Below are 26,127 nucleotides of genomic sequence, written 5' to 3' on the forward strand. Positions count from 1 at the left end.
AAGGTTTTCAATCATATTAATCCAAAAACTTGATATGATAGTTGTAATAAACTTAATTGATCTAAGTAATGTCCATTTTAGTATTCACACATTTTAATATAGAAAAATATTTAGGTCAAATTTCTTGTATTTAATATGGAAAGCTTAACATAATAGATATAGGAAATTTGATGTAAGTAGTGTCCTTTAATACATGTATATTAATTAAAAATTAAATCAGATTTTCAACCAAACAATTTTTTTAAAATTTATACCCATATTAATTTCAATAAAATAAGAAAAAACAGATTACATAATTTTAATTTCAAAATTAATTATTCAAAATTTCAAATAAAAATATATAATATGAGTATAACTAAAAATGCACAACTTGTTTGTAAACGAAGCTAACTTTGGATTAAAAAACTCAAAGCGGGGAAGTTTGATTAAGATTCTTCCATATTTATTGTTTTCAATTAATTTTATCTATTTTTTCATACTATGTAATTTGATTGTTAGGCTCCTGTAAAGATAAAGACCCCAGAGAGTATTGGATAAAGACCCCACTAAATTTTTATCCCGACGTGTAGTTAACGAAGTGTGTGCTGGTCCCAAAAAAACAATGGTGAGTGTCCGTGTGTCTATATACAAAGACTCTTGTCGTCAACATCGTAAGGGTCGTGACAAAAGTCTTCCATGGACTCTGACGGCCGCCAACATGTGACACGAGTCCCATTCTTAAACTAGATTAGGCAATAAAAATAGTTTTTTTTTCTTTCCAAATTTGTTAAAAATATATAATGGTTTGGTACTGAAAGCATACTCTTTTAAGCTTTACACTAACGATTTTGTAATTAAATATCGTGATTATTATTAATGATTTTATTTTTATTTTTATTTAGTTGTGTATTTAGTATTCTTTGATTCATAGTTGGCAATTAAACCCCTTTGGAAAAATTATTAAGTTGGCATCATGTTGCTCATTGTTATGATAAATGAATTTAATTTGGATGATTGGGATTGAGTGGAGTTGTATATACATCCAGTACCATGAAATATTTTTTAAATGCATTCAATATCTCAAAATATTTTATAATAAATTCAACATTTTAAATTTTTTTAGCAATTTTACATTTATCAATTTATGGTACTAAATGCACTAAAAAATAATTTACAATATTGAACGCATCTAAAAAGATATTTTAAGACAATAGATGCATTAAAATATAATTTAAAGTGTTGAATATGTATAAAAATATTTTAAATATTAAATATATTATAAAATATGTTAAGATACTAAATATATTTTAAAAAAATATTTCAGAATATTAAACGTGTTCGGTCATAGAGTACAGTTTGAAGTTTTCCATCTATAGTGGGAAGCGAGGCGGGCAATGGCATTAGTTCCACTGTTCCAGCCCAACACGCAAGCACAATCTGGCCGTTCCTGGAATTGGTCTCCTTAATGTTTTAGCCTTGCGCCTTAGGAAACTGAACCTTGTGAGGGTACGTGGACTAATTCCAGATACATTTAGTGCGAGGGAAATTTAAAAAAAAAAAAACAGAGAGAGAGAAATATTAATAAGTTGGATGTAAAAAAATTAAAAATTATTTTATTTATTAAGATTTTATAATCCTATTTTTTAATTTTTTAAATCAAGCTTGTTAAAAAATTTTATTTCCTTCCTCTCCCATTTTGCTCATACCAGGCACGGCTAAATTGCCAACTTGCTTCTAATTTAGCAGCTTCTTGGTCATGCACATGCCTCAATTTCTCTCAACCGCGTGGGCCGGCTGTAACACGACACTGATCTTTTATGATCCCTTCTTCTTGACCACATCTTCGTGAAGAAGATGATGCATCCTTCAATCTTGACTTCCGTTTACATATGGGCAGTGTGAGGGGCATGGCAGTCTTCAACTGGACAAAAGTGGCTTAATGTGAAAAACCAACTTTCCTCCGGCTCCGATGTTCTTAGGGATATGACGGCCCTTGATCCTCTTCTGCTTTTGCCGGTGGCTCCCATTGCCATTAGTAATTAGTGGAAGCAATGTTTTAAAAGCCGGACCGGATATTGAACCAGAAAGACTAACGAGTCACGGTTCACATAACCGGTAATGTAATAATTAAATAAAAATAATGTTATATACTTATATAGTAATATATGCATTCAAAAATTAAAGTTATTATTTTAAAAATAAACTTTAAATAAATTTAGATGATAATAATGTAGTAAAAATGCATGTTTAATTTATATTAATTAATAAAAAATTAAATAAAAAACCAACTGACGAAAAAAAAGAAACAAAATGAGGGGAAATATTTGAACAAGTAGGGAGAATTATAATGATTTCTCAAAGAAAAAAATCAGTACTAAAAAATTTCAATAACAACTTAAGTAGCTTATAATGATAAATCTTAAAATAAAAAATAATAATTTCTGATATTTATTTTGTAATTATTTTCTTAAAAATCTCATTATAATTCTTCTAAATAAGTATCCCCAACTTAAAAAATGTCTGAAGGTATTCTATAAAAGGGTAAGAAAATTCTCAACTAAAAGAATAAAAAAATTGCCTCCGTGAATGTGTGTGGCAATTAGGGGTGTTCATGGGACGGGACGGGACAGGGATTTTGTCCCGTGTCCCATCCCGTCCCGATCCTGTCCCGGTCCCGTCGGGACCGGGATGTCCCGCTTCCCTCTTTTTTTTAAAAAAAAAAAGATACCATAATTTTTTATATGAATTTTTTTATGTTATAATACTTATTTTTTATTGGGCTTTTAAAGATAAAAACATTATAAAAAAATATTATGTAGAAAGCTTAATTATATAGCATAAAAAAGGTGTAAAAATAATACTGTAAAAAATATCGTAAAAAAAACACTATATAATGACTTTATGAATTATTTTATTGAGGAAGGAGATTTTGTTGAGATAATACTACAACTTAAGAGCTACAAATCACCATAAAAATAAGAGTTATTATTAATAAGTAAATTGAATAATCTAATAATAATTATTAATAAATAATTTTTAAAAGAAAAAAAATCCCGGGACGGGACGACCCTGTCCTGCGTCCTATCCCGTCTCGTCTCGAAATTTTTTTTGTCCCGTCCCGTCCCGTCTTGAACTCACTGGGACTGGGACGGGACAAATTGAACACCCCTAGTGGCAATAATAGCCTGATGGGTGATTAGTCAAATTTATTTACATTGAAAAAAGAAAAAGGTGAGGCAGCAAATTGTTGTATGTGAGTAATTTATAAATATTAAGAAAATTGTTAAAATTTGTAATTTACAACAACTTTGTGTTGGTGATTTCCATAAAATAGTCATTATCCTTGTTGATTAAAAAAAAAATTTACTATGCAGTGGAATTTGTATATCAAAGTGTATGTTATATTAAAGAACCAAGATAATAATTTTTTACACTACCTCTAACCATAGATACAAAGCAGATGATGAAGGGTTGACTTTAATTCTAAATATAATATTGTAATCTATTTTATTTTTTAAATTTATAATATTTTTTCTAAAATAATCATATTAATTATGTGCATTAAGAGAGTTTTAAATTAATTATTTATTTCAATACATGTGATTAAAAAATAATTTTAAAAAATCAAAATATTAATTATACATAACTAATTTAATTACTTTACTAACTACAAGCAAATTAATATCCTATCCATCACTTTTTATAAGTAACAACTATTATTCTTTTTTTAGCCATAAATATAAGAAACATTATAAGTTCTCTTAAATTTTTATAGTGAATTTTCTTTTTTCTCTATTAATTACCTATTTTAATAATCAATATATTTATTATCTTATTTCTCAAACAATCATCTCTCTCTATTACACATTATCTCTCTTACATAATTATTTTTAACATTTTTTATTTTTTATATTCTTTCTATTAAATAAGAGTATTTTAAAGAAAAAAATTTTAATTTTAATTTATTATTTTTAACTAATTTTTTTATTCAAAAATTATTTATAGAAGGATGTTGATTTCATTCAAAAAAGAAAAGACGCGTTGTTGTGATGCGGCGTCTGACCCGTGAACGACGTTGTGTGCGGTCAAAGCGGGGGCAGCGTCGTCAGTTGTGACCGAGTGAAGTCTGTGTAAGCATCACAACGTAAGGGACATGGTTACGCTTTGTGGTCTAGGAGAATGGAAAACAAAACAACGCCAGACAGAGTACTTTACTATTAATAGTTTAACCGAAATGACAACAGAAAAGATTTTTAATAGGAAAGTGTCATATAAAAAAAATTTGGTAAAAAATCCTGTTTAAAAATTTAATTTCTAAGAAGACCTAAATTTGAGTAAATATAACTATGATATGTAAGTACAACATATCTTCAAGCAGATGATTACCAGATGATTACCAGATTTGATAAATGGGTTTGGACTAGAATGATTTCACCCTTTGGCCTTTTCTTCTTCGAGAAGCCTATCCTTGTCAGGCATATGTAGGATACTCTTGCTTCAATCCTTTTAAAATTTTGTCTATTAATATATTATATATTCAATATGAATAATTTAAAAAAATTATAAATTTAAATTGCAAATGAAGAGCCGCACTTGCGGACTAGAGACAATGAAGGAGGCAACCGTGTTTAAAACAGACCCTCTCCCTTTGACATGGGGGGATCCTAGAAGGAAAAGAGTGAGCACGTCCCTTTTTTAAGCAAGCACGTCTCCTGTTTTTGTTTTGTCATGACTTGTGGAAGAACTTGACTTTGATATCATGTCGAAATTGATAAAAAGGAGCCTCAGAATATCATTAATTCTTGAATAAAAAAGGTACAAATAAGGCTTTTTATAGGCAAACCACAAGCTAATAAATTAACCTTAGAATCTTATATAATTCTAATCTTAATACTTCAGATTAATTCTTCTAAAATATTATAATATAATATTCAAATATAATCCTAAATAATATCCTAACTTTGACTAAATGATGAATAAAATTAAACATAATAAATGACTAATAAAACATCATATTAATTAATTAATTCTAGCATATTTCCAATAATACTAAAACTAGACTGTCAAGATTTGATGTTATTTTACTTTGTATTTTTAATCACTTTTAATTTTAATAAATGTAACTAAATTTCGAATGTACAATGTTTATTCTCAATGGAAGGGAGGGAGAGGCATCACCTTCCAAAAATGAGTGATGATGTGTTGTTTTGATTTAACTTTATCTTAAAATTAAACACATTTTATCTTAAATATTGAGGGGGCTGACTATGTTTTGTTTTGCTGTTTACATTTGAAATTGTGGTGATCTGTTCTAGCGGAAAAAAGTGCCATTCTTTTGTCTCTCTTAGGCCAACGATTTTCTTTATCTTGATTAGAATTAAAATTTTTCTTAAATTAATTTTTCAATATGTTCGATATTCATTTTTATTATTTTAAATATATTTTTTATTTTTTTAGGACTCATAATTATTTATGTTTCCGACAGCTCTTTTTTTATTTTATTTTTTAAAAAATTAAGTTTTGAAAGCATAAGGTACGGGAGTGTTTGATTTTGAGATTATTTGAATATTTTTAAAAATTATGATTTTGACTCTTATAATTGATTTTTGACCTGACTCTCATAATTGATTGATTTATTTTGAAAAGTCCAACTGTTGATGTTATGTTGGAAAATAATCAATGGAGTACGCTGAATCTGGCTCAGCTTTTGTCGTCCACGTGGAGATGAGACGGCGGGAATAAAAGCTAAGAGTTAAAATGTAAATTTATTTTCAAAATTTTGACTCAGGACTATCTAAAGATGTTTTCTGAGTACAAACTCATTTTAAAAGATTAAAAATATTAAAAGTAAATATTATTATTTTAATGATTAATATTATTTTTTTAATAATAAGAGATAATATTACTATAATTTTAAATTTTCATATTAAATTTGTACCAAAAATTTTTTTGAGGATAAACTTGTGTTGGCAGTATGAGGGCTTGTTTGGATTGACTTATAGATAGTTTTTTAAATGTGATTTACGAAATACAAAATAAATATATAAGGAGAGTTTCATCTCGATTTATGTGAATTATTTAAAAGTTCATTTTGAACGGAGCTTCAAACAAGCTCTGTGCTGTTAGATTAATTTATGCTATTGGGATCTGGAGCCGAGGGAAGAGGATCAGTATCCTCTTCCGGTTTTAGGTTGGTCTAATTATTGCAAGGTCCCAAAAAAAAAGGCTAGGTTTAATTATAGGCTACCTTTTTCTTTTTTTGTGTGCTCCCTTGGTCCCCCCATCCACAACATCAACAACTTAACGCTGCTAATTCACTGGAGCTATGATAGTTCACTCATTAAATTTGTTTTAAATTAATTTTTTTAATTTTACTCGTATTAAATGAGGTCGTGGAAGATGGATAAAAATACAAAAAATTACATTTAAGTTTAATCGTGTTAACAAAATTGATAAACAGACAATAATTACTCTCCCAGTAACTTGTATTTTGGACTAAACTATTTAAATCTTGTTCAATGCTCATCACCATAATACAGTCGAGATAATCCAAAATATGATATAAATAGTTCAAGTTTAAGATTTCTAATATGCAATTTTTTCCATGATAAACTTACTTTTTTGAAAAAGTGGCAGTTGTAGATTCTTATTTCAAATTGTTTATCTATTAAAATAAAAATTAATTAAAATATTCAAAAAAATTTTGCATTCAATACGGAGCATCCAACATCATTATTAATAGTTTAAATTAAGATGAGCACCCAATATCTATACACCATGGAACCAGTATCTGTAAACAGGTAGAAGTAAGCATTAGGCCCGCTTCTTTTCTTTATAATTTATATCCATCCATTGATTCTTTCTCATCAAGATTCCACACTCATATATAAAAGGGGTGTATAGAGTTCACTTCTATTCTGCATCTCTATTGTCTTATTTCTTTCTTTGACACAAAAAGCGATAAATTATCTAGGACAGAGAATTCTCACTCATATAAATTAACAGGTAGTCTTCTATCACTTCATCCACTGAGGCTAATGCATTAAGGGGAGGCTCCATGAAGAAGAGGAAGGAGCTCAGAGCAATGACGAAGATGGTGGATACAAAAGCTGATCTGCAAGAATCACCGTACTGTCTCACAAGTTTGAGCCCTTCTTCTTGGCCACCTCTTCCTGAAGAAGATGACGCATCTTTCAACTCAAACCTTGGGCTTGTGAAAAACCCATAAGCCATTCCTGTTATAGCTGATCCAAAGTGTGACCTATACAATGAATAAAGGTTATCGTTTTTCAGAGTGTGAGAATTTGAGGTTAGGTTTCTTCCGTAACTGTTGACTTTCATTTGTGTGAACAATGTTAGAGACATACCAGTCATCAATTGGACAAAAGTGACTTAATATGAAACTAGCAGCTGTGAAAACTATTGCTTTCTGGAACATGGTTTCTGAAGTATCCTTATCATCAACATCCTTGTTCTGGATTTGATATGTGAGCCAAGCTCCAATTATGGCAAATACAGGTCCCTGCATTTATGTTCCAAATATACAAATGAAAAATAAATAAAGATCAGATGGAATGATTTATAGGAGGCTAGTTCAATCTCAGTTTAATTGTAGAATGAACAGGTGGGAAGAGATCCCAGAACTCATGAACCCTAATAATCAAACAAAGCGACCGCAGAAATCTACATAGATATCTCAACAACAACTGTGATCTAAAAATTGATGATGAAATTATTGAAGCATCATAAAGAAACAAAAGTATAGAAGTCAAGAGCTTACTGTCCCACCAACAGTACGATCTGGTGTATGCAGAAAACTAGTCAGGTTGCCGGAAACTCCCCCCAGTATGTAAATCAAGATAAAAGTGAATGAACCATAGCCTCTGCAGACATGAGGGCCAAATGATACAAGTGCCCAACAACTGAGAGCCATATGGAAAATGCTAGAGTGTTGCACATATGAAAAGTACGATAGATTGAGAAGGTATCATAATTTATGAATTTTGTCTCAAAGAAATTGATCTAGAAATCAGTATACATATCTCCTAAACTACTCTAAAATATAGTACTGCTCATTTTAGAGTTACTATAAGGTTTGTTCATATAATAGACTATACCTTCTTTTACTGTCTGCAATTTTTCATGGGAATTTAGTGATCACCGGAAACCTTGACAGTATGTTTCATGAAGTTTATGAAGCTGTGGACAAGAAATTTGAAACGAAATCAATCACCAAAACTCAATGCAGTGTAGAATGAAAACAAATAAGGTATATGATAAAATAGAAAGCAGACCAAATTAGTTGATTATGTTATAAGACAGTTTGGTCCAAGGATGTTAGACCTCAAAGGTTAATAATCCAGGGATTTGAGCTTAACTTCATTGCTCATTAGGCACCAATATTAGGTCTAAGATTAGGTTACTTGTACAGTTTTCAGAGATAATAGTGAGCTTCATATAAATGATGCTCTATAACCACAGAATGGAAACATGGACCCAATTCTCAATCTCGTACCAGAAACATAGTCGTCAGCAGCCTCCACCATTCTCTGACGACGATCAAATGATTTATTTTCGCACCATATAGAAGTGGAATAGAAAACAGCTCCAAGTCAGAGTTCCTTATAGGACTTGCTATTTCAAAGAGGAACACAGCGATGTTTATTGAAGCCAGTAAACCACTGCACCAAATATAACGCCACCCAAAAAGCGTGAGAGGCTATTTATTCAAAAGCTAGTCTTTGAACAAGTGGAAACACCAATTAACACTGAAGGCTTACATCAAGTAAAGATTGGAAGCTTCATCTTGCTGTATTGTGTCTCTGTATGACCTTCCATCACATTCACCTTTTGTTCTTCTTATATTCACATAAGTCTTCTGTCTCCCAGTGTAGTCTGTAATATCCCAAATTTTATGGATTTGAATAAAGCATGATGAAGGAGAAATTTTTAGAGAAATTGTTGAGATTAAGACCCTTAAAATATGGCCTGAATAATTATAAAGTTAATTTCAAGAATTTAGGAACTATTTTCTTGGAATATTCAAGAAAAATAGTTAGAGGCTAATTTTTGAGGTGAGATTTTTAGGATAATTATTTTATATACTAAAGAAGCTAATGGAAGAAGAAAATTCATATAGATATCCATGTGTGATTTCTGGAGTTATTTGATTATTCCAAAAAAAAAATGTAGAGAAGGACCAAATTGAAAGCAAAATGAGGACCAAAGGGCAAAATGGACATTTCACATCCCACATCCATCTAATACGCCCTAACACCTCCTCCCTTCTCATTTTGCTCTGCCATTCGAAGGGAAAACAGAGAGAAAGAGTTGAGAGACTTCGAGAGAGAGCAAGAAGAGCAAAGGCAAGAAGAGGAGGGAATCGATTTGTATCAAGGTGGAAATCAAGCAAGGTGAGTCTCTTGAATCTTCTTCCATCTTTGTTTTCGATTATTTAGTCATGTGTTGCAAGGTGGTGATGATGATGAAATCTGGTTTTGAGGGAGAAAATAAGGAGGGTGAGAGCCAAGCTATAGAAATCGCACTTACTGGTTAGGATGAAGCTTGTGGTTGGGATTTCTACACTTGTTTTTTTCGATTGATTGCTCTGGTTATAGTTTATGAAACAGGGGTTTGAGGATTTACGGAAATGACTTCTGGTTTGGGTAATAGATGATTAACGAGACTAAATATAACTGATTATTTTCTGGTTGTATGACTATAATATGTTGATTTTATATGCTCTATGTAGTTATTGAGGGCGGAGGGAGTGTGCTCTGAATAAGAAAAATGTCAGACTTAAGGAGGGAAGGATGCTGTTCGATTTTACTGGTCAAGAAGCACTTGAACGCTGAAAGTATCAGCTCTATATATATATATATAGAGAGAGAGAGAGAGAGAGAGAGAACAAAGCCATTTGAGACCGAAGCATGGGGAGAACGAGTTGGGCTCTTTATATATATTCTTTCGGTTTTGGCTCCATGTTCTGAATTATAGTGAACAGATTTTGTTGGAGTTAAAATGGAAAAGAAATGCCAAAATCTAGAATTTTCATAAGCGAAGGAAAATGTTGAGATTGGGAACTAATTAAAGCATGATATGTGTGTATATGTTTGATGTTTGTCTCAGCAACGTTGATGTTATGATTTGAGGGATAAAACTAAATCTCATGGTATTAATTACATATACCTGATTGATAGGGCAATCTGGAATTTTTGAAGGAAGGGTGTAGAGGGTGAATATATATATATATATATATATATATAATGAGGAATAAAAATAATGTTTTGGTTGAAGCTTGATGCTGAAAAAAATTTAGAAACAGTGGCAAAATGGTGCTGTTTGAATTATAGATGGTGTTTGGGGTGTTCAAATGCAAAATGTTTAAATAGCGAGTTTATAGGCTTATATAAGTGTTATATTATGAATATGTATGTCAAATAGGAGTCTTAAAAGGATGGAAGTCAAAACGTGATGCCCCGTTAAAATGATCATGAAGGATTTAAATTATAAGGAATGAGTTAATGTGTTAATGTAACGCTCTAGATGAATATCTAGAGATATATATATATATATATATATTAATCTGCCCTTATTCAAATAATTTATAGGATTTGATATTTGTTCGAATCCATTAAGAAAGGAGCCAAGAAGGAGACAAGGGGAAGGGAGTATAGAAGAAAAAGCAAAAGGTAGTAACTCTTTTCCTTTAATGTGATTGTGCATTGATTGCCACATGCTTGGATGTGCCTTTATGCTGATTGTGCATGAGAACATGTAAGTTGCCTTTGCATAATAATATTTGTCATGACAATATGCGCTGGTTTCCATTTATTTTGGAATGTGGGCGCGATAGATAGCGATTAGCTATATGGGTGTATGGTGTATATGCATCATTGATTATACTTGGATGCAAGGTGTTGTTCTCTTTGGCCTGTGTAGCATGTTGTTTGTGATCTTGTATGATTACGTGAGGGAAATTTGTTACTACTGGGATTCTTTAGAATCTCACCTCTTCTTCCATGTAATACAGCAAGAGCAAGTACTCCTAAGGGCAAGGGAGTAGTGATCGGTGGAGTTTAAAGGCGCAGGAAGCTGGCGATCTTTTGTGCATATATATTTTGCTAAAATGCATCTTATTTTGGAGTAAAGATATATATTGTATATCTATTTTGGTATGTAAATATTCCTCCATAAGGAGATGACTAAGGGCAGATAGATCATAATGACTGCTATTGAGGGAAATAGTCAAATTTTTTTTTGATATAATTATTATTTGGCCTAAAATTTATGTGTATTTAATTATGTATCTCGTCGTGTGAGCCAATGGCCAGGGTGGCAAATGTTGAACCCTATTGGCTATAGTTGACTTAATTCAGGATTTGAAAGGCCGAATGGAAATAAAAACTATATATATATATAATTCCCAGGATGAAACCTGGCTTTTAATGGATCATGATTAAATAGAATAATTCTACTAGTATATAAGGGATAGGTGTTACATAGTCTCTTTTAGGTTTTTCCCTGATGTCTTCTTCATTATGAAGCTCAATGGAAGTAGATGGAACAGAAGACCCTTGGCTTGCACCTACACATCAGATAAACAGCAACTAGTAAGCACACAAAGGGAGATTTCTGTCCAAATCATCCTACTTGGATGATAGATTTCCAACTCGACATGTTGACTCATTATATACTAGCCCCAAATTGTAAACAAATACTTAAGTAACATAATATAGACTTCTTGTGTAGGTATCTGTTTGGTTCATGATTCTTGAAATCCTTTTAAAGAATTTTTCTTGCTGCTGTATCACAGAATACCAACGTTTGATATTTACAGCAGAAAGGTACCAAATGAGTATACTTTGCCATTATTTAGTTTGCCGAGATAAGCATTGAGAGACTCCGGGCCATTTGTTAATATCGCTTGGCTCTTCTCGTTATACTCCTGAATCACCTGATCAGATGAATCTAAAGGAAACAACAGTGTTGGGTTATCTTGGAGTTTTCCAAAATAAGAATACAATGATCTCAGTTGCTTTTCATTACGGCCTAACTCTGCTAAACACCTACTAAGGAAAACTTATCCCTCTTTGAATAACATTCCCAAATGAACTTTATTTGGCTATGTGAACCACAGAAGCCTGTAATATAGGGTCAACACAAAGAAAGTCGACGCAAGGGGGCAAAGTTAAGTGAATAACCTCTCCAATAGGTGGATTTGATCAAGTAGTCTTTCAATTGACTCTACCCTCACAATAATGAGGTCAGTGAGTATATTTATAGCTTCTTCTCCCGCAACAACTTAAACCTCTTCTGCCACAGCTTTCCTTGAATGAAATATTCCTCTCTCGATTTTGTATAGTGTCGCCAAAATGTGGTGAAGGCAGTTGCTGTGTTTAGGATCCATGGTGAAATTTTTAGAGAAAAGTTAGGGAGAGAAATGGAGGTTAGGAAGGACCTACACAATCTTCTCCCTCCTCTAACTAAGCAGACGGTTACCAGATTTGATAAATGGGTTTGGACTAGAATGATTTCACCCTTCGGCCTTTTCTTCTCCATGAATCCTGTCCTTTCAGGACATGATACTCTTGTTTCAATCCTTTTAAAATTTTGTCCATTAATATATTATATATTCAATGTGGATAATTAAAAAAAATTATAAATTTAAATTGTAGAGAAAGAGCTGCACTTGCGAACTAGAGACAATGAAGGAGGCAACCATGTTTAGAGCATAGCCTTTCCCTTTGACGTTGGGGGATCGTAGAAGGAAAAGAGTGAGCACGTCCCTTTCTCTGTGTTGGAATTTGAAGGATTGAAAGATGAGATAAATAGGAGCCTCAGAATATCATTAATTCTTGAATAAAAAGGGTACAAATAAGTCTTTATATATAGACAAACCACAAGCTAATAAATTAACCTGAGAATCTTATATAATCCAATCTAATCCTAATACCACATATTTATTCTTCTAAAATATTATAATATAATATTCAAATATAATCTTAGATAATATACTAACTTTGACTACATGCTGAATAAAATTAAACATAATAAATGACTAATAAAACATAGTATTAATTAATTCTAGCATATTTCCAACAATACTAAAACTAGACTCTCAAGATTTGATGTTATTTTACTTTGTATTTTTAATCATTTTTAATTTTAATAAATGTAACTAAATTTCGAATGTACAATGTTTATTCTCAATGGCAGGGAGGGAGAGGTATCACCTTCCAAAAATCAGTAATGATGGGTTGTTTTGATTTAACTTTATCTTAAAATTAAACACATTTTATTTTAAATATTGAGTGGGCTGACTATCTTTCGTTTTGCTTTTACATTTGACATTGTGGTGATCTGTTTAACGGAAAAAAAATGCTCTTCTTTTGTCTCTCTTAGGCCAACGGTTTCCTTTATCTTGATTAGAATTAAAAATTTTCTTAAATCAATTTTCAGCGCTAATTTTTCAATATGTTCGATATTCATTTTTATTATTTTAAATATATTTTTTAATTTTTTAGGACTCATAATTATTTATGTTTCCAACAGCTCTTTTTTATTTTTTAAAAAAATTAAGTTTTGAAAGCATAAGGTACGGGCGGTTTTGATTTTGATTTAGTAGCTGATTTTTGTGAGTGCGTGTGTGTGATTATTTGAATGTTTTTAAAAAATTATGATTTTGACTCTTATAATTGATTGATTATTATGAAAGGTCCAGCTTTTGATAATTTGATGTTATGTTGGAAAATAATCAACGCAGTACGCTGAACCTCGGTCACCTTTTGATAATTAGACGGCGGGAATAGGAGCTAAGAGTTAAAATGTAAATTTATTTTCAAAATTTTGACTCAGGACTATCTAAAAGTAATACTATTTTCTATCATTAAAAATATTAAAGATAAATATTATTATTCTGACGGTCAATATTATTTTTTTTAATAATAATAGATAATAACTATAATTTTAAACTTTCATAATAAATTTATACCAAAAAAAAATTTTCAGAATAACCTTGTGTTGCCAATATATGAACTGTTAGATTAATTTTTGCCGCTGGGGTCTGGACCCCGCGGTGTCCTCTTCTGGTTTGAGGTTGGTTTAATTATTGCAAGGTCCCAAAAAAAAGGGGCTAGGTTTAATGATAGTGTACCATTTTTTTTTTTTTTTGCGCGCTCCCTTGGTCCCTCCTATCCACAACATAAACAACTTTGCTAATTCGCTGGGGCCATGATGCTTCACTCATTAAATTTGTTTTAAATTTACTCATATTAAATGACGTCGTGGAAGATGGATAAAAACACAAAAAATTATATTTAAATTTAATTGTGTTGACAAAATTGATAAATAAACATTAATTACTCACCCGGTAACTTGTAAGTTAGACTAAACTATTTGAATCTCATTCAATACTCATCACAACAATGAGCATCGTATAATCATCACCATAATACGATCTAAATCATCCAAAATATGATACAGATGGTTCAAATTTAAAATTTCTAATATAAAATTTTATCAATGATAAATTTTTTTTCAAAAAAAATGTTAGTTGTAGATTCTTTTTATTTCAAATTGTTTATCTATTAAAATAAAAATTAATTAAAATATTTAAAAAAAAATTGAATTCATTATTAATAGTTTAAATTAAGGTGAGCACCCTAATAATATCTATATAGCATGGAACCAGCATCTGTAAACAGGTAGAAGGCCCGCTTCTTTTCTTTCTAATTTATATCCATCCATTGATTCTTTCTCATCAAGATTCCACACTCATAGATAAAAGGGGTGTATAGAGTTCACTTCTATTCTGCATCTCTATTGTCTTACTTCTTTCTTTGACACAAAGCGATAAATTATCTAGGACAGAGAAGTCTCACAGGTAGTCTTCTATCACTTCATCCACTGAGGCTAACGCATTAAGCGGAGGCTCCATGAAGAAGAGGAAGGAGCTCAGAGCAATGACGAAGATGGTGAATACGAAAGCTGATCTGCAAGAATCACCGTACTGTCTCACAAGTTTGAGCCCTTCTTCTTGGCCACCTCTTCCTGAAGAAGATGACGCATCTTTCAACTCAAACCTTGGGCTTGTGAAAAACCCATAAGCCATTCCTGTTATAGCTGATCCAAAGTGTGACCTATACAATGAATAAAGGTTATGGTTTTTCAGAGTGTGAGAATTTGAGGTGAGGTATCTTGCCAGTGACACTTGCGGAAATCAGTGCCATAAAAACAGGTCTGCTGATCTGCCAGCGCCTACAGTATTCTAATGGTAAGGTATACACAGACTCTATAGAAGCAATCAGCATATTGCTCAGGAATGGTGATCTCGCCCACCCGTATCGAAATCTTTTGATGAGCAACGGGAATTTCAGGTTGGCCCACACTAAAAGAGAAAACATTGAATATGCTGACATCTTAGCAAGGGAAGCTCACGCAGAGGACCTCGAGATAAGGCTGCTACCTAAAGTCACTAATAGCTGCAGGGACCGTGTCTCTCCAGACGAGATTTTGATGAGCACAATGCCCACGTAGGATAATAGTCCCCTTCAAGCCTTAGCTTGCCTTTGTAATTAAAAAAAATGCGGAGATCACCATATCATTGGAAGAGATCCAAAACAAAGAAAACACAGAAAATGGTGCAACATACAAAAAAGGAATGAGGGTAGTTTTCGAAAATTGGATCAAGTTAAAGAGAAGGCCAAAAAAAACTTAGGAATTTTTACTTACTAGCAATAATATTTATTATAGTTAAAAATGTTAACAATCAATATCATTATTTTAATATTAAACGTTAGTTTTTTAACGGTATATGATATTTTGTCAACGATTTGTTTTCACTGCTCTATTCTATTTTTCTTAATAAATATTAATATGTTAAAAATTAATTAGAGATTTAATATAACAAGGGTAAATTAGTAAACAATATTCATTTTAATATATTTTTTACTTAAAAAAATATACTTAAAGAATCTTTTCATAATATTTTTTTAATGGTATTAATGGTCTGGACTAAAATATATGTTTTCAAAATGAAGATGATATGTATGTAACTAAGGCAAAAGAGAAAGGTAATTAAAGTATTTTACTATGATATACTAATAACAGCCAAAGTATACATTTAGTCTTTTAATCTTAACTTTGTACAGAGTTTCAATTTTGTCCCTTAATTTTAAAAAGTATATTTTTAATTCTTTAACTCTAAAATTATTCACAAAAAAAGATAATATTAAAATTTTAAATGTCAATAAAATATTTTCAAATGCTAATATATTAAGTTTAATTTGTAAAACAATCATAATCGTAATGAAAATGATCATTTAAGCATAAGTTTAGGGTTAAAGAATAAAAAATATAGCTTTTTAAAGTTAAGGGACAAAATTGAAATATTATATAAAGTTAAAGAATTAAATGTATAATGATGATGATGATTGATGATGCTTTTATCGTTAAAGCACTCAATTAAACTAGGTCCTAATTGATTTGTAGTTTAGGATCGACCTAGGTCATTACTTCCAAGGAGCAATTTATGGGTTTTTTTAAGTAAAAATTCAGGTGATAAAAAAATGCAATAAATTGGACCAAAACTAAAATGCAAAATTCTAATCCTAAATGGAAAATGCAAATGTCCTAAAATCTATATGAAAATTAAATTAAACTAAATAAATGCAATGCAATTTTTGGGGGGTTTTTTTGAAGGAAAATAAAAAAATAATTAATAAAGAAAATTAATCAGAAAGCAAAGAGAATTAACAAGTAAAAATGGAGAAGTTCTCTTCAAGTAAGGTAGAGGGGACAACTTAGGATTTGTATGGATTTAACCTTCATAACCTTAATCAGTTAATTAGACCAAAGGGAAGTGATAAGAGAGTGGAATTAATAGACTTAATTACCTATTTGAAACAAAGGGAACCCTCAATTTTAAAAACCCTTAAACTATTAGAGAACTCATAACAGTATAAGGTTGGTTGATTAAGCTTATTAAAACCAATGAAAAATAACTCAATTAATTTTGGAAATTATGTTTGAAATTATCCAATTAAACAATTAGACAATTAACCAACTTAATTAAACAATTAAGAGGCAAAAGAACCCAAATTTTGCAATTCAAACCACATTGACAATTAAACTCATAATGAAAACTCAATTATAAATTCAATTAACAATGCAAAGGTTCTGAACATAAATTCCAACAAGTGTCTCAACACAAATAAAATCCAAATATCAATCCAATCCAAGCATAAAGATGACAATCTAGAACTAAATTGTCTCACAAAATTACAACTTAAAATTATTTAAAACTAAATAATTTCAAGTCCTTGAATTAAAAAGATAAATGGAACATCACTCCTTTGTGGTCTTCAAGTGCTAGCCCAAGGCTCTAGTCTCCTCCATGCTCCTCCCAAGCTGCCTCCCAAATAAGCTTAAGCTTCCATCAAATTGTCTCCTCTTCCAAGGTTGTTAGATGCCATAGCCATGAATTGATTGAAGGTGATGGTGAGGAGTTGTATGCGGAGTAAGAAAGAAAAGGGTGTGAATTGATGATGGTGAGAGCGGATGGATGATCTTTTTCGAATATGGGACGAAATATATATGGTGCAATCCGTGAATATGGATGAGGGAAGATATGGCGTAGGCTAGAGGATTATTTTGGCGGGGGAAAAGGAAAATTTTCTTGGATACAAAACTCAAGCCCATTAGTATTTAATTGACCCACTTGATATCAACCATTGGATTGTACTTAGATTCCAAGAAACAATCTTGCACCGTTAGATTTAATACATGCTCTTTCTTGACCTACAAGAATTTAAGTGCATCCATTAATGTAGATTATATCCAAATATAATCAAAAATTAAATATTAGATATGTACAAAAATTAAGCAAGAAAGTGCAAAACTTTCTAAAAATAGTCTTTCTAAAAATATGAGATTTGTTTCCAAAGAAATAGGAAAAATTAATTCCAAGTCAAAATAGGAAATCACAAAATATCTACATTTTTAATCCAAAATCTCAATTTTTATGCAAAATCCAAAAATCAACCAATTAATTCAATAATGCATAAAAAGTTCATTTAAGCTCAAAATTATCATTTAAATCCTAAATTAATGTGGGATAAAATATATAAAATTTGGGTTTATTAATGATGATGATGATGATGATAATAGAAAAGGCATTTCACAATAAAATAATAAAACACATTTGATGTTGTGTCCCAGCATGATGAACGAACACAAGTGCACGAGATCATGAAATTATATTCAATAGAAAGCAAGTAAACAATAATAGAATATCAGCCGTGATTCATATATAAAAGCGTCCCTAAATATAATTAGGAACGCCTTCCATATAAATAGATTCGTGTGCAGCTATAATTTTCTGTTCATATATATATAAACAATACAATTAGCATTATATATGGAAAAAGTCATTTAAAAAGACACATAAATAGCCCAAATTTTTATTCGAGTCATTAAATCAGGCCATATAACACAAAAAATAATTTTAAAATTTTGATGACATGACTAAAATGCCTCTTTCATTAAAAAAAAAAAAAGGAGTTCTAAATTAACATATTTAATTTTCTATTGCTGGTTTAATTGGAGTGGCAGTGTGTTCCAGTAGTCAAGGAGATCTTTGCATTAGTTGAGAAGAAGGCAAGGATTATATTTTCTCCGGTAGCACGCCAAGGAATAAAGCTGCTGATTATGTAGCAACTGTTTACGGTAGAGGTTTGATACCTCTCCTGGAAAAGTTTCTAGCTGCTAACTTAGAATCTAATGGCAGTAGAAGATTTCTGGATGATGCCCAAAACTCCACTACAAGTTGTTTCTCCGTTGGCCATTGATAGAAGTGATGTTGGCCAAATTGTAGCACTTCTGTCTTCAGTTTCGAGGCTTTTAGTCTGTATTGTTGTTTAGATTCTGTATTTGTTTCTTTTTCGAGTCTCTATTTTGTTCTTTGTATTTGTTTGAGTCTTTTAGTCTGTGCTTGTTTTTTTTAAGTTTTGAGTCTGTATTTGTTGTCTGTTTTGCTTTGTCCTCGTGTTTGTAATTTTTTTTTGGGGGTGTCTGTTGTAATTTTTTTTAATTCTTAACGCAATAAAAATTTTCTTTGTGAAAAAAACACAGTTCAATTTTAAATTAATAATTTTTTTCTCCAAAACACACTTGCGTAAGTCTTTGAATAAAATTTGATTACAATATAACCTTGAAAATAAATAAGTTCACTTACATAGTTAATAAATTTTAGCTATAAAATAACAGCTTTATGTCTCCAAAATATAGTTGCAATAAGTTTGTAAATAAAACTTATCATAATGTGACTTTAACAATTAACATATTTTATTTCGCAGTTTAAACATTTCAATTCTAAATTCACAACATTTTGTCTCTATAACACATTTGCAATAAATCTTTGAATAAAACTCAATGATAATAAAGCTTTAAAAATTAACATGTTTCATTTCACAATTAAATACATTTCAAGTTTTAATAAACAACTTTTTGTCTCCATAACAGATTTGTAATAAGTCTTTAAATAAACTTTATCACAATACAACCTTGAAAATTAGTACATTCCATTCCGCAGCTAACATTTTCTATTTCAAATTAACAATTTTTTGTGTGGATAAAACTATCAAGATTAAGAGAGAAAGCTTTAATATAAAAACTAATTTATTGTTACCTCATTGATTGATTTTCTAACTTTGTAATAATAAACATCAAGTGTCCTCATTTAGAGATCTTATGCAAAGCATGAATATAGAAAATCTTTATCTATCTAGGTTTTTAATGAAAGGAGTATTAGAGTCATTTTATAAAATTTTAAAATTCTTTTTTGGGTCATGTGACCTAATTAAAAATTTGAAAAATTTAATGATCTACATAAGAAATTAGATTATTTAAGTGCCTTTTTAAGAAATTTTTTCTTATATATATTATAAACAATACAATTAGCATTATAACTAGCTAGCTTAGTTTGAGAATACGCTGAACCTGTAACATGGGATGGGAGCAGCTTCTGTCCGCTGCCCATTCCTTGGTCCAAAACTATGCCCCTTTGGGTGTAAAATGATGGGCTCTGATCACCTTTTCTTTTATAAATGGCATTTAGTAACTTAAAGCATGTCTTTAGTACTATCCAATATTCCTTCGGGCCGAAAAAAAGGGGCACTATCCAATATCCTCAAATGAATTTTGGTGCACTTACCACCTTTCGAGAGCATTTAGTATTTTAAAATAATTTTTGTACACTTAACGTTTTAAAATATTTTTTTAATAGCACCTAATGTTTTAAAATAATTTTTGGTATACTTAACACTTTAAAATATTTTTTTAGTAACACATAGTATTTTAAATTATTTTTCTCAGTAACAGCAAGCACCTTAAACTTAGAATCTATTAACTAAGTGCTACTCCCAACGTATTTTAAGTTAAAAATTAATTACTTTAGGATATTAATTTCCACCCAAAAAATATTTTCAAGTGGTAAGTGCATAAAAATTATTTTAAAATATTGGGTTTTACTTAAAAAAAAAATATTTCTAAGTATTAAATGTACCAAAAACTATTTTAAAATATCGGATTTCACTAAAAATTCTTAAGGATACTACATACTAAGAAAGGTAACCAGTACGCATCATTCTAGATACCAAAAATGGCGTCGTCTTGGGTAAAGGAAGATGATTGCCCAAGCTTTGTTTGCTAGTTTGTTTGTTTTTTCGCCCCCTTTATCTCCAGTTCTATGTTGTTTGCAGTTTAGTCATCGTATAATGCTCGATTTCTTTTGCACATATTGTACGTATGAACCCACCTTCTTCCTCATTTCGGTTACCGGGTTGGGGGGAAAGTACATGAGCAGGCACACGAAGCAGCCAAAGAAGATGAGTGCTAAAACAAGCCATACTCCCTGTGATTCCATCTTCTGTGGTCAGTGGAACAATGGACTTGTGAGCACATTACAGAAGAAAAATTATTTTAAAAGTACTTGTACTTTTTTTTAATTTCTAATTTGATATTTATGTTTTTTCTTCTCTTAATTAAATCTTTAATTTTGCTCTATTAACATCATTAACCCTTGTTCAGGGACTAAAAACACTAATAGAACAAAGTTATAAGAACTAATACAGTTTTTAAAAAAAAGTAAAATTAAATAATTTAATTAAGAAGTAAAAATACATAGGTACCATATTAAAAATTGAAAGAAAGTATTAGTATATCTAATATGTTTTTTTCTCAACTCAGCCACTAGATTTTCATTCTAAGTGAAGTGTAACACATAAATAAATAAAATTTTCTCTTTCAATTTTATTTTTCCTTTATTTTAATTAGGGTACTTATTAAAATGTTGAGCCCTAACTGTTACGAAGAAATGCTCTGAAATGAGAAAATCCAAAGGGTGAATCGAGTTCATCCTTTATAATATAACAAATCAAAATTTAAATCTCTATTAGAAGATGTATTCACATTTTAGTGCTGATAGTGGTTTTAATAAAATTGCTTCCAATAAGACATAAAGAGATATTTGTGTCTTGTAACAAAAAAACTTTAAAAACAAATTTAAAATTTGTATTAATTTAACACATTTTATAGTATGTAATAATAAGTGACTTATGAAGGCTGGAGTGCTATTCATTGACACCACATTTACAAATTCAGAATTTGAAATCACAAATTTAAACAAGCTGGTCAATATAAAAGCGCAACTCTATAATTAATACATACATTTACGTCATATTGTTATGTTAACTAAATGGTGTTTTCCACTTCTTCTGCCTATCATTCACTATGTCCATTCTGATCTGTAATATAAATTATTTTAACTAATTCATCATAATAAAAAAATAGTAGTTATTTTTAAATCTCTTTCAAATTGAAATTTTCTTTTGAACTTTACGCATATTAAATAAAATTGACAAGAAGGGAAAAAATATAATGAGTTACAATTACATATTAATTACAGGGATAAAATTACCAAATAAACATTAATTGTTCTTCAAATTACTTATATTTTGAACTAAACTATTCTTCTAGAAGCAACTTACATCTTGTACAGGAGGGAGTACAAAAATGAACATTAATATGACCCCTGTAATAATAAAGGCAAAAAAACATATAACCCCTAAACAAGTGAGATTCTTTTTTATAAGTCTTTTAATGTAGAGAATTAAATAAATTTATTTTCCATTTTGTTACAAAAGTTTTAATTTATTCATGAATTGAAAATATGTCAAAGAAAGTTGGAAAAACGTTAATTATTTTATGAAGTAGTAAAACTTGAAAATTATTAGAGATCATCATTGTTTTTGGGAACCACATTTTATTGGACAAGCTTAAATATACTATGAATATTTAGTAAGTTGAAGCTCTTTATAAATTAAATTTAATAGTACAATTAGTGTAGGAGAAAATCAGATTTATAAAAATATTTAAGCAACGCTTTTACCATAAATATATAAACAACTGAGTGGGGAGGGATAAGCACTTTTGTTAATAGGGCGCAGAAAAACAGTACAATAGCATTATAACTTGCACGATTTCAGAACCTGTCTTATGATTGACCAACCTTGTTTTTTCTTATCACAACAATTCATGCACACAACTTGAGAGTGGTCTAAACTTCCAGGTTGTCTCTTGGGCCATGGTTGCGCTCGCTTCCTTTGCAGACGTCGTACATATATGAACCTATCTTCTTGCAGATTCTGGTTACTGGGTTTGGGGAAAAATAGATGAGGAGCCACGTCAAGTAGAGAACGATGATGAGTGCTAAAACAGGTTTAGAAACCAACACAGATATTAGTACAGCACAAGCCATGCTTCCTGAGATTGCAGCTACGTGAGAAGAGAGTTTGAAATATGGGGCATCATTATTTGAGGAGGAGGCGTGAGACTTGTAGTAGGCAGATGAGAAGGCATAAAGGAACAAGCATGCTGTGAAGATCCACAGATTTCGAGAACGTTTGTCCATTGGCATTTGAATCACCATGGCTATGGTTGTAACCAAGAATAGAAAGATAGAATGCTAGGGTTTTGAACTGCGAAAAACAGCAAACTCACCATTATATCATTTTGAACGTAAAATAATTAAACCTGAGCGGCCATACGCCTTTGCTTTGACTGTAAGAAAAGACTGTTGAAGGTTTGAACTATATCAGCAAATATAGGGATAGAAAGTGGAAGAAAGCGAGTGATTCAAAGATACACAGCTATAAACAGATAGATGTGCATATATGTGCAGTGAGTAAATGAGAAAGCAAGTGCCCTGTATTTGTAGAAGAGACTAGAAGCAGAGAGCAATGGGGGTCGCTGGTTGAGATTTCTATGTAATTAGATTCCTAGGAAATTTATTACCTTCTCCACCACCCTCCTTTCCTTAGGTATCTCCTTCCATACGTAAAAAATGCCTTTAATTCACCACAACTCTCGTTTGGAATCCCTCGTATTTAAGTTTAACTGTTTATAAGCGTATTTCACATAAGCTGAAATAAAATTGTTCTCACATTCTTATTTTGTATTTAGTAAAACATGATTAAAAAGCTGCTTATTTGGGTCATCTGTGCGTTGGCTTTACGGGTTGACTTATTGCAGGGGGAAGAAAATGAGAGGACGTTGGGTTGAGAGCGAATAAGAGCCAAACTACATGAAACTGACGCGATTGATATCAACAAAAGCGGAAAGTATATGTCATGGTTTGGTTTGTTCTTATGTATGCTTATCGTTAAGTACTCTCATCTTTTGATATGATATAATTAACTTTGTTATAGAAAAGAAAACGATACCAAGAAATGGGACGGCTTTGTTCATGTAATATAATAGAATAATAAAACCGTTCCTTGTCTTGGTGTCCTCTAATATGGGCGATTATGATTTATGAGATATATTGTACTACCTCCGATCCTTAATATAAGACCCTGTTTGACTTTTATTTTAGTTCTAAATATAAGACCCCAATCCACTTTGTCTCTCATATTTATACTTTTTTTTCAAAATAACCCTTCTAATAATAATAGTTCTAGTCAATATACTTGATTAGTAAGAATATTTTAGAAAAGACAATACCTATTTAAGACCAATAATTAACTCAACTTACTTCCTTAATCTCCTCAAATTAGTCAATTGGCTCTTATAATTAGCACCGAAGGTAGTAACAATTATAATTGTTTTGAAAATCAAACTTAATATATTAGTATTTGAGAAAGTTTTATTAATAATAAAGATCTCAATGTTATCATTTTATTAACAATTTTAGAATTAAATGATTAAAAGTATACTTTTTAAAATTAAGGAGCTAAATAGAAACCTTGTAAAAAATTAAAAGACTAAAAGTACATTTTACTTATGGTTTAAATTTAAAATATTCAATATACAATTTTCTCAATAATAAGTTTATTTTTTGAAGAAAATGTTAGTTATGAGATTCTTTTATTTTATATTATGTACCCATCAAAATAAAAATATATTTAAAATATAAAAAAATATAAATTAAATTTGTACCATCCACAATCAATCTAAATTGTTGAAGTTAAGATGAGTATATTTATTTTTCTATTGAGCATGGAATGTGTTCCATTCCCACGCAAACTTGAAATAAATTTGGGTGCACCAATATGGGACATTAATTAAAAAACGGACTAGACGCCCAGGATTTACGGGGTGTTTGGATGGAATCAAACCATGGTTTGAAAAATAGATTCTGAAGAATAGATTTTGAGAAGAATAGATTTTGTGAAAAATAGATTTTCTGAAAAAGTGATTCTGATAAAGTGAGAGTGTTTGGATAGTTGTTGTCAGAAGTACTTTTCATATGTACAAATTACTAAAAAGACATACAAATATGATAATTACATAAAAGATAGATTTTATAATATATTTTAATTTGAAGGAATAAAATTATTAATAATATATATTTTTTACCAACATAATTAATAATATATAAGAAATTATAATTAATAAATAATTAATATGTGTATATATATTTATAAAAAAATTAAATATGTTTATAGAAAAATGAATAAAAAAGCGTCGTAATAATTAAGATGTTGCATCGATATAGAGTATTTATAATAAATTTTTTTTTTAACTACATATTACTAGTCTGGTCGAAGCTTTCCTCCAATAAAAGTTTAAGACTTTATCTACATATTAACTCTCCAATTAGGTTTTACATTAAGAATCGGAATAACAATCTTACATTTAAGACCAATACTAACTCTCCAATTAGGTTTTATATTAAAGACCGGTATAGTAAGTTTTTTTTTTGCCAACATAATAAACAATGTATAAAAACATATATTAATTACTATATCCAGTTCTAAATATAAGAGCTAGTTGACTAATTTGAGTAGATTAAAAAATAAGTTAAATTAGTTATTTGTAATATATAGGTGTTATCTTTCTTACAATATCCCTATTAATCAAGTTTATTAGTTATATCTTGAAAAATGATAGACAAATATGAGAAATAAAATAGATTGAGGTTTTATATTTAGAACCAAATAAAAGTCAAATGAGATTTTATATTAATAATTATTAATATGTGTATATATAATTATAAAATATAAGATTATGTTTTTAGAAAAATAAATAATTGTTTTTAACCAAAAAAAAATTACTGTGGGGGGTGGGGGAAGAACCACTTAAAAAGAAATTTTTTTTTTTTTGCTTATTACAAAACCTTGGTTTTGATGGGCAAACCATGATTTTATGATAAAACCATGGTTCTAAAAAATTGATGGGTGTTTGGGTAATTTTTTCCCAAACCATGGTTTGGGTAATCACCCAAACACCCCCTTAATGTTATTTTATTTTGTGTTTTTATTCTTTTTAATTTTAATATACGTAACATTTAAAATGAAGATATTTGTTTAGATTCTAAACATCATTTGTCAAAAAAAAAACTTAAAGCTAGAAATTTTAAAACTAAACCATTTGAATATAAGTTTTTATCATAATGATAAATATTATGTAATAACCACCCCATGTCCACCCCCCACAAGCTTCCTAGGGCTGTACATGGACCAGACCAGACCGGCTTGATGGCCAACCCGAGTTCTAGTCCGGTGAAGACCATGGGCTGCAAAAAAAAAACCTGTGATCTGGTTTGGTCCAACACCAACCCAAAATCGGGTTGGACCGGAGTTAGCCCAA

The 26,127-nt window shown here is 30.3% G+C and overlaps 1 protein-coding gene across 1 annotated transcript; it reads right to left on the minus strand.

Moving 5' to 3' along the window:
- Positions 1–6,805: 6,805 nt before the first annotated feature.
- LOC114759446 (RHOMBOID-like protein 9, chloroplastic) lies at positions 6,806–9,239 on the minus strand. Its single transcript, XM_028948615.1, has 5 exons — positions 9,180–9,239; positions 8,496–8,698; positions 7,760–7,931; positions 7,347–7,501; positions 6,806–7,240 (listed from the first exon to the last, which is right to left on the minus strand). Exons 1-5 carry the CDS (start codon positions 9,237–9,239, stop codon positions 6,949–6,951), a joined length of 882 nt encoding a protein of 293 aa, XP_028804448.1. The 3' UTR covers positions 6,806–6,948.
- Between the last annotated feature and the right edge of the window lie 16,888 nt (positions 9,240–26,127).

The sequence above is a fragment of the Neltuma alba genome, unplaced genomic scaffold, assembly GCF_004799145.2.
Source record: "Neltuma alba isolate B1F8T4 unplaced genomic scaffold, ASM479914v2 tig00010849_pilon, whole genome shotgun sequence".
Taxonomy (NCBI): Eukaryota; Viridiplantae; Streptophyta; class Magnoliopsida; order Fabales; family Fabaceae; genus Neltuma; species Neltuma alba.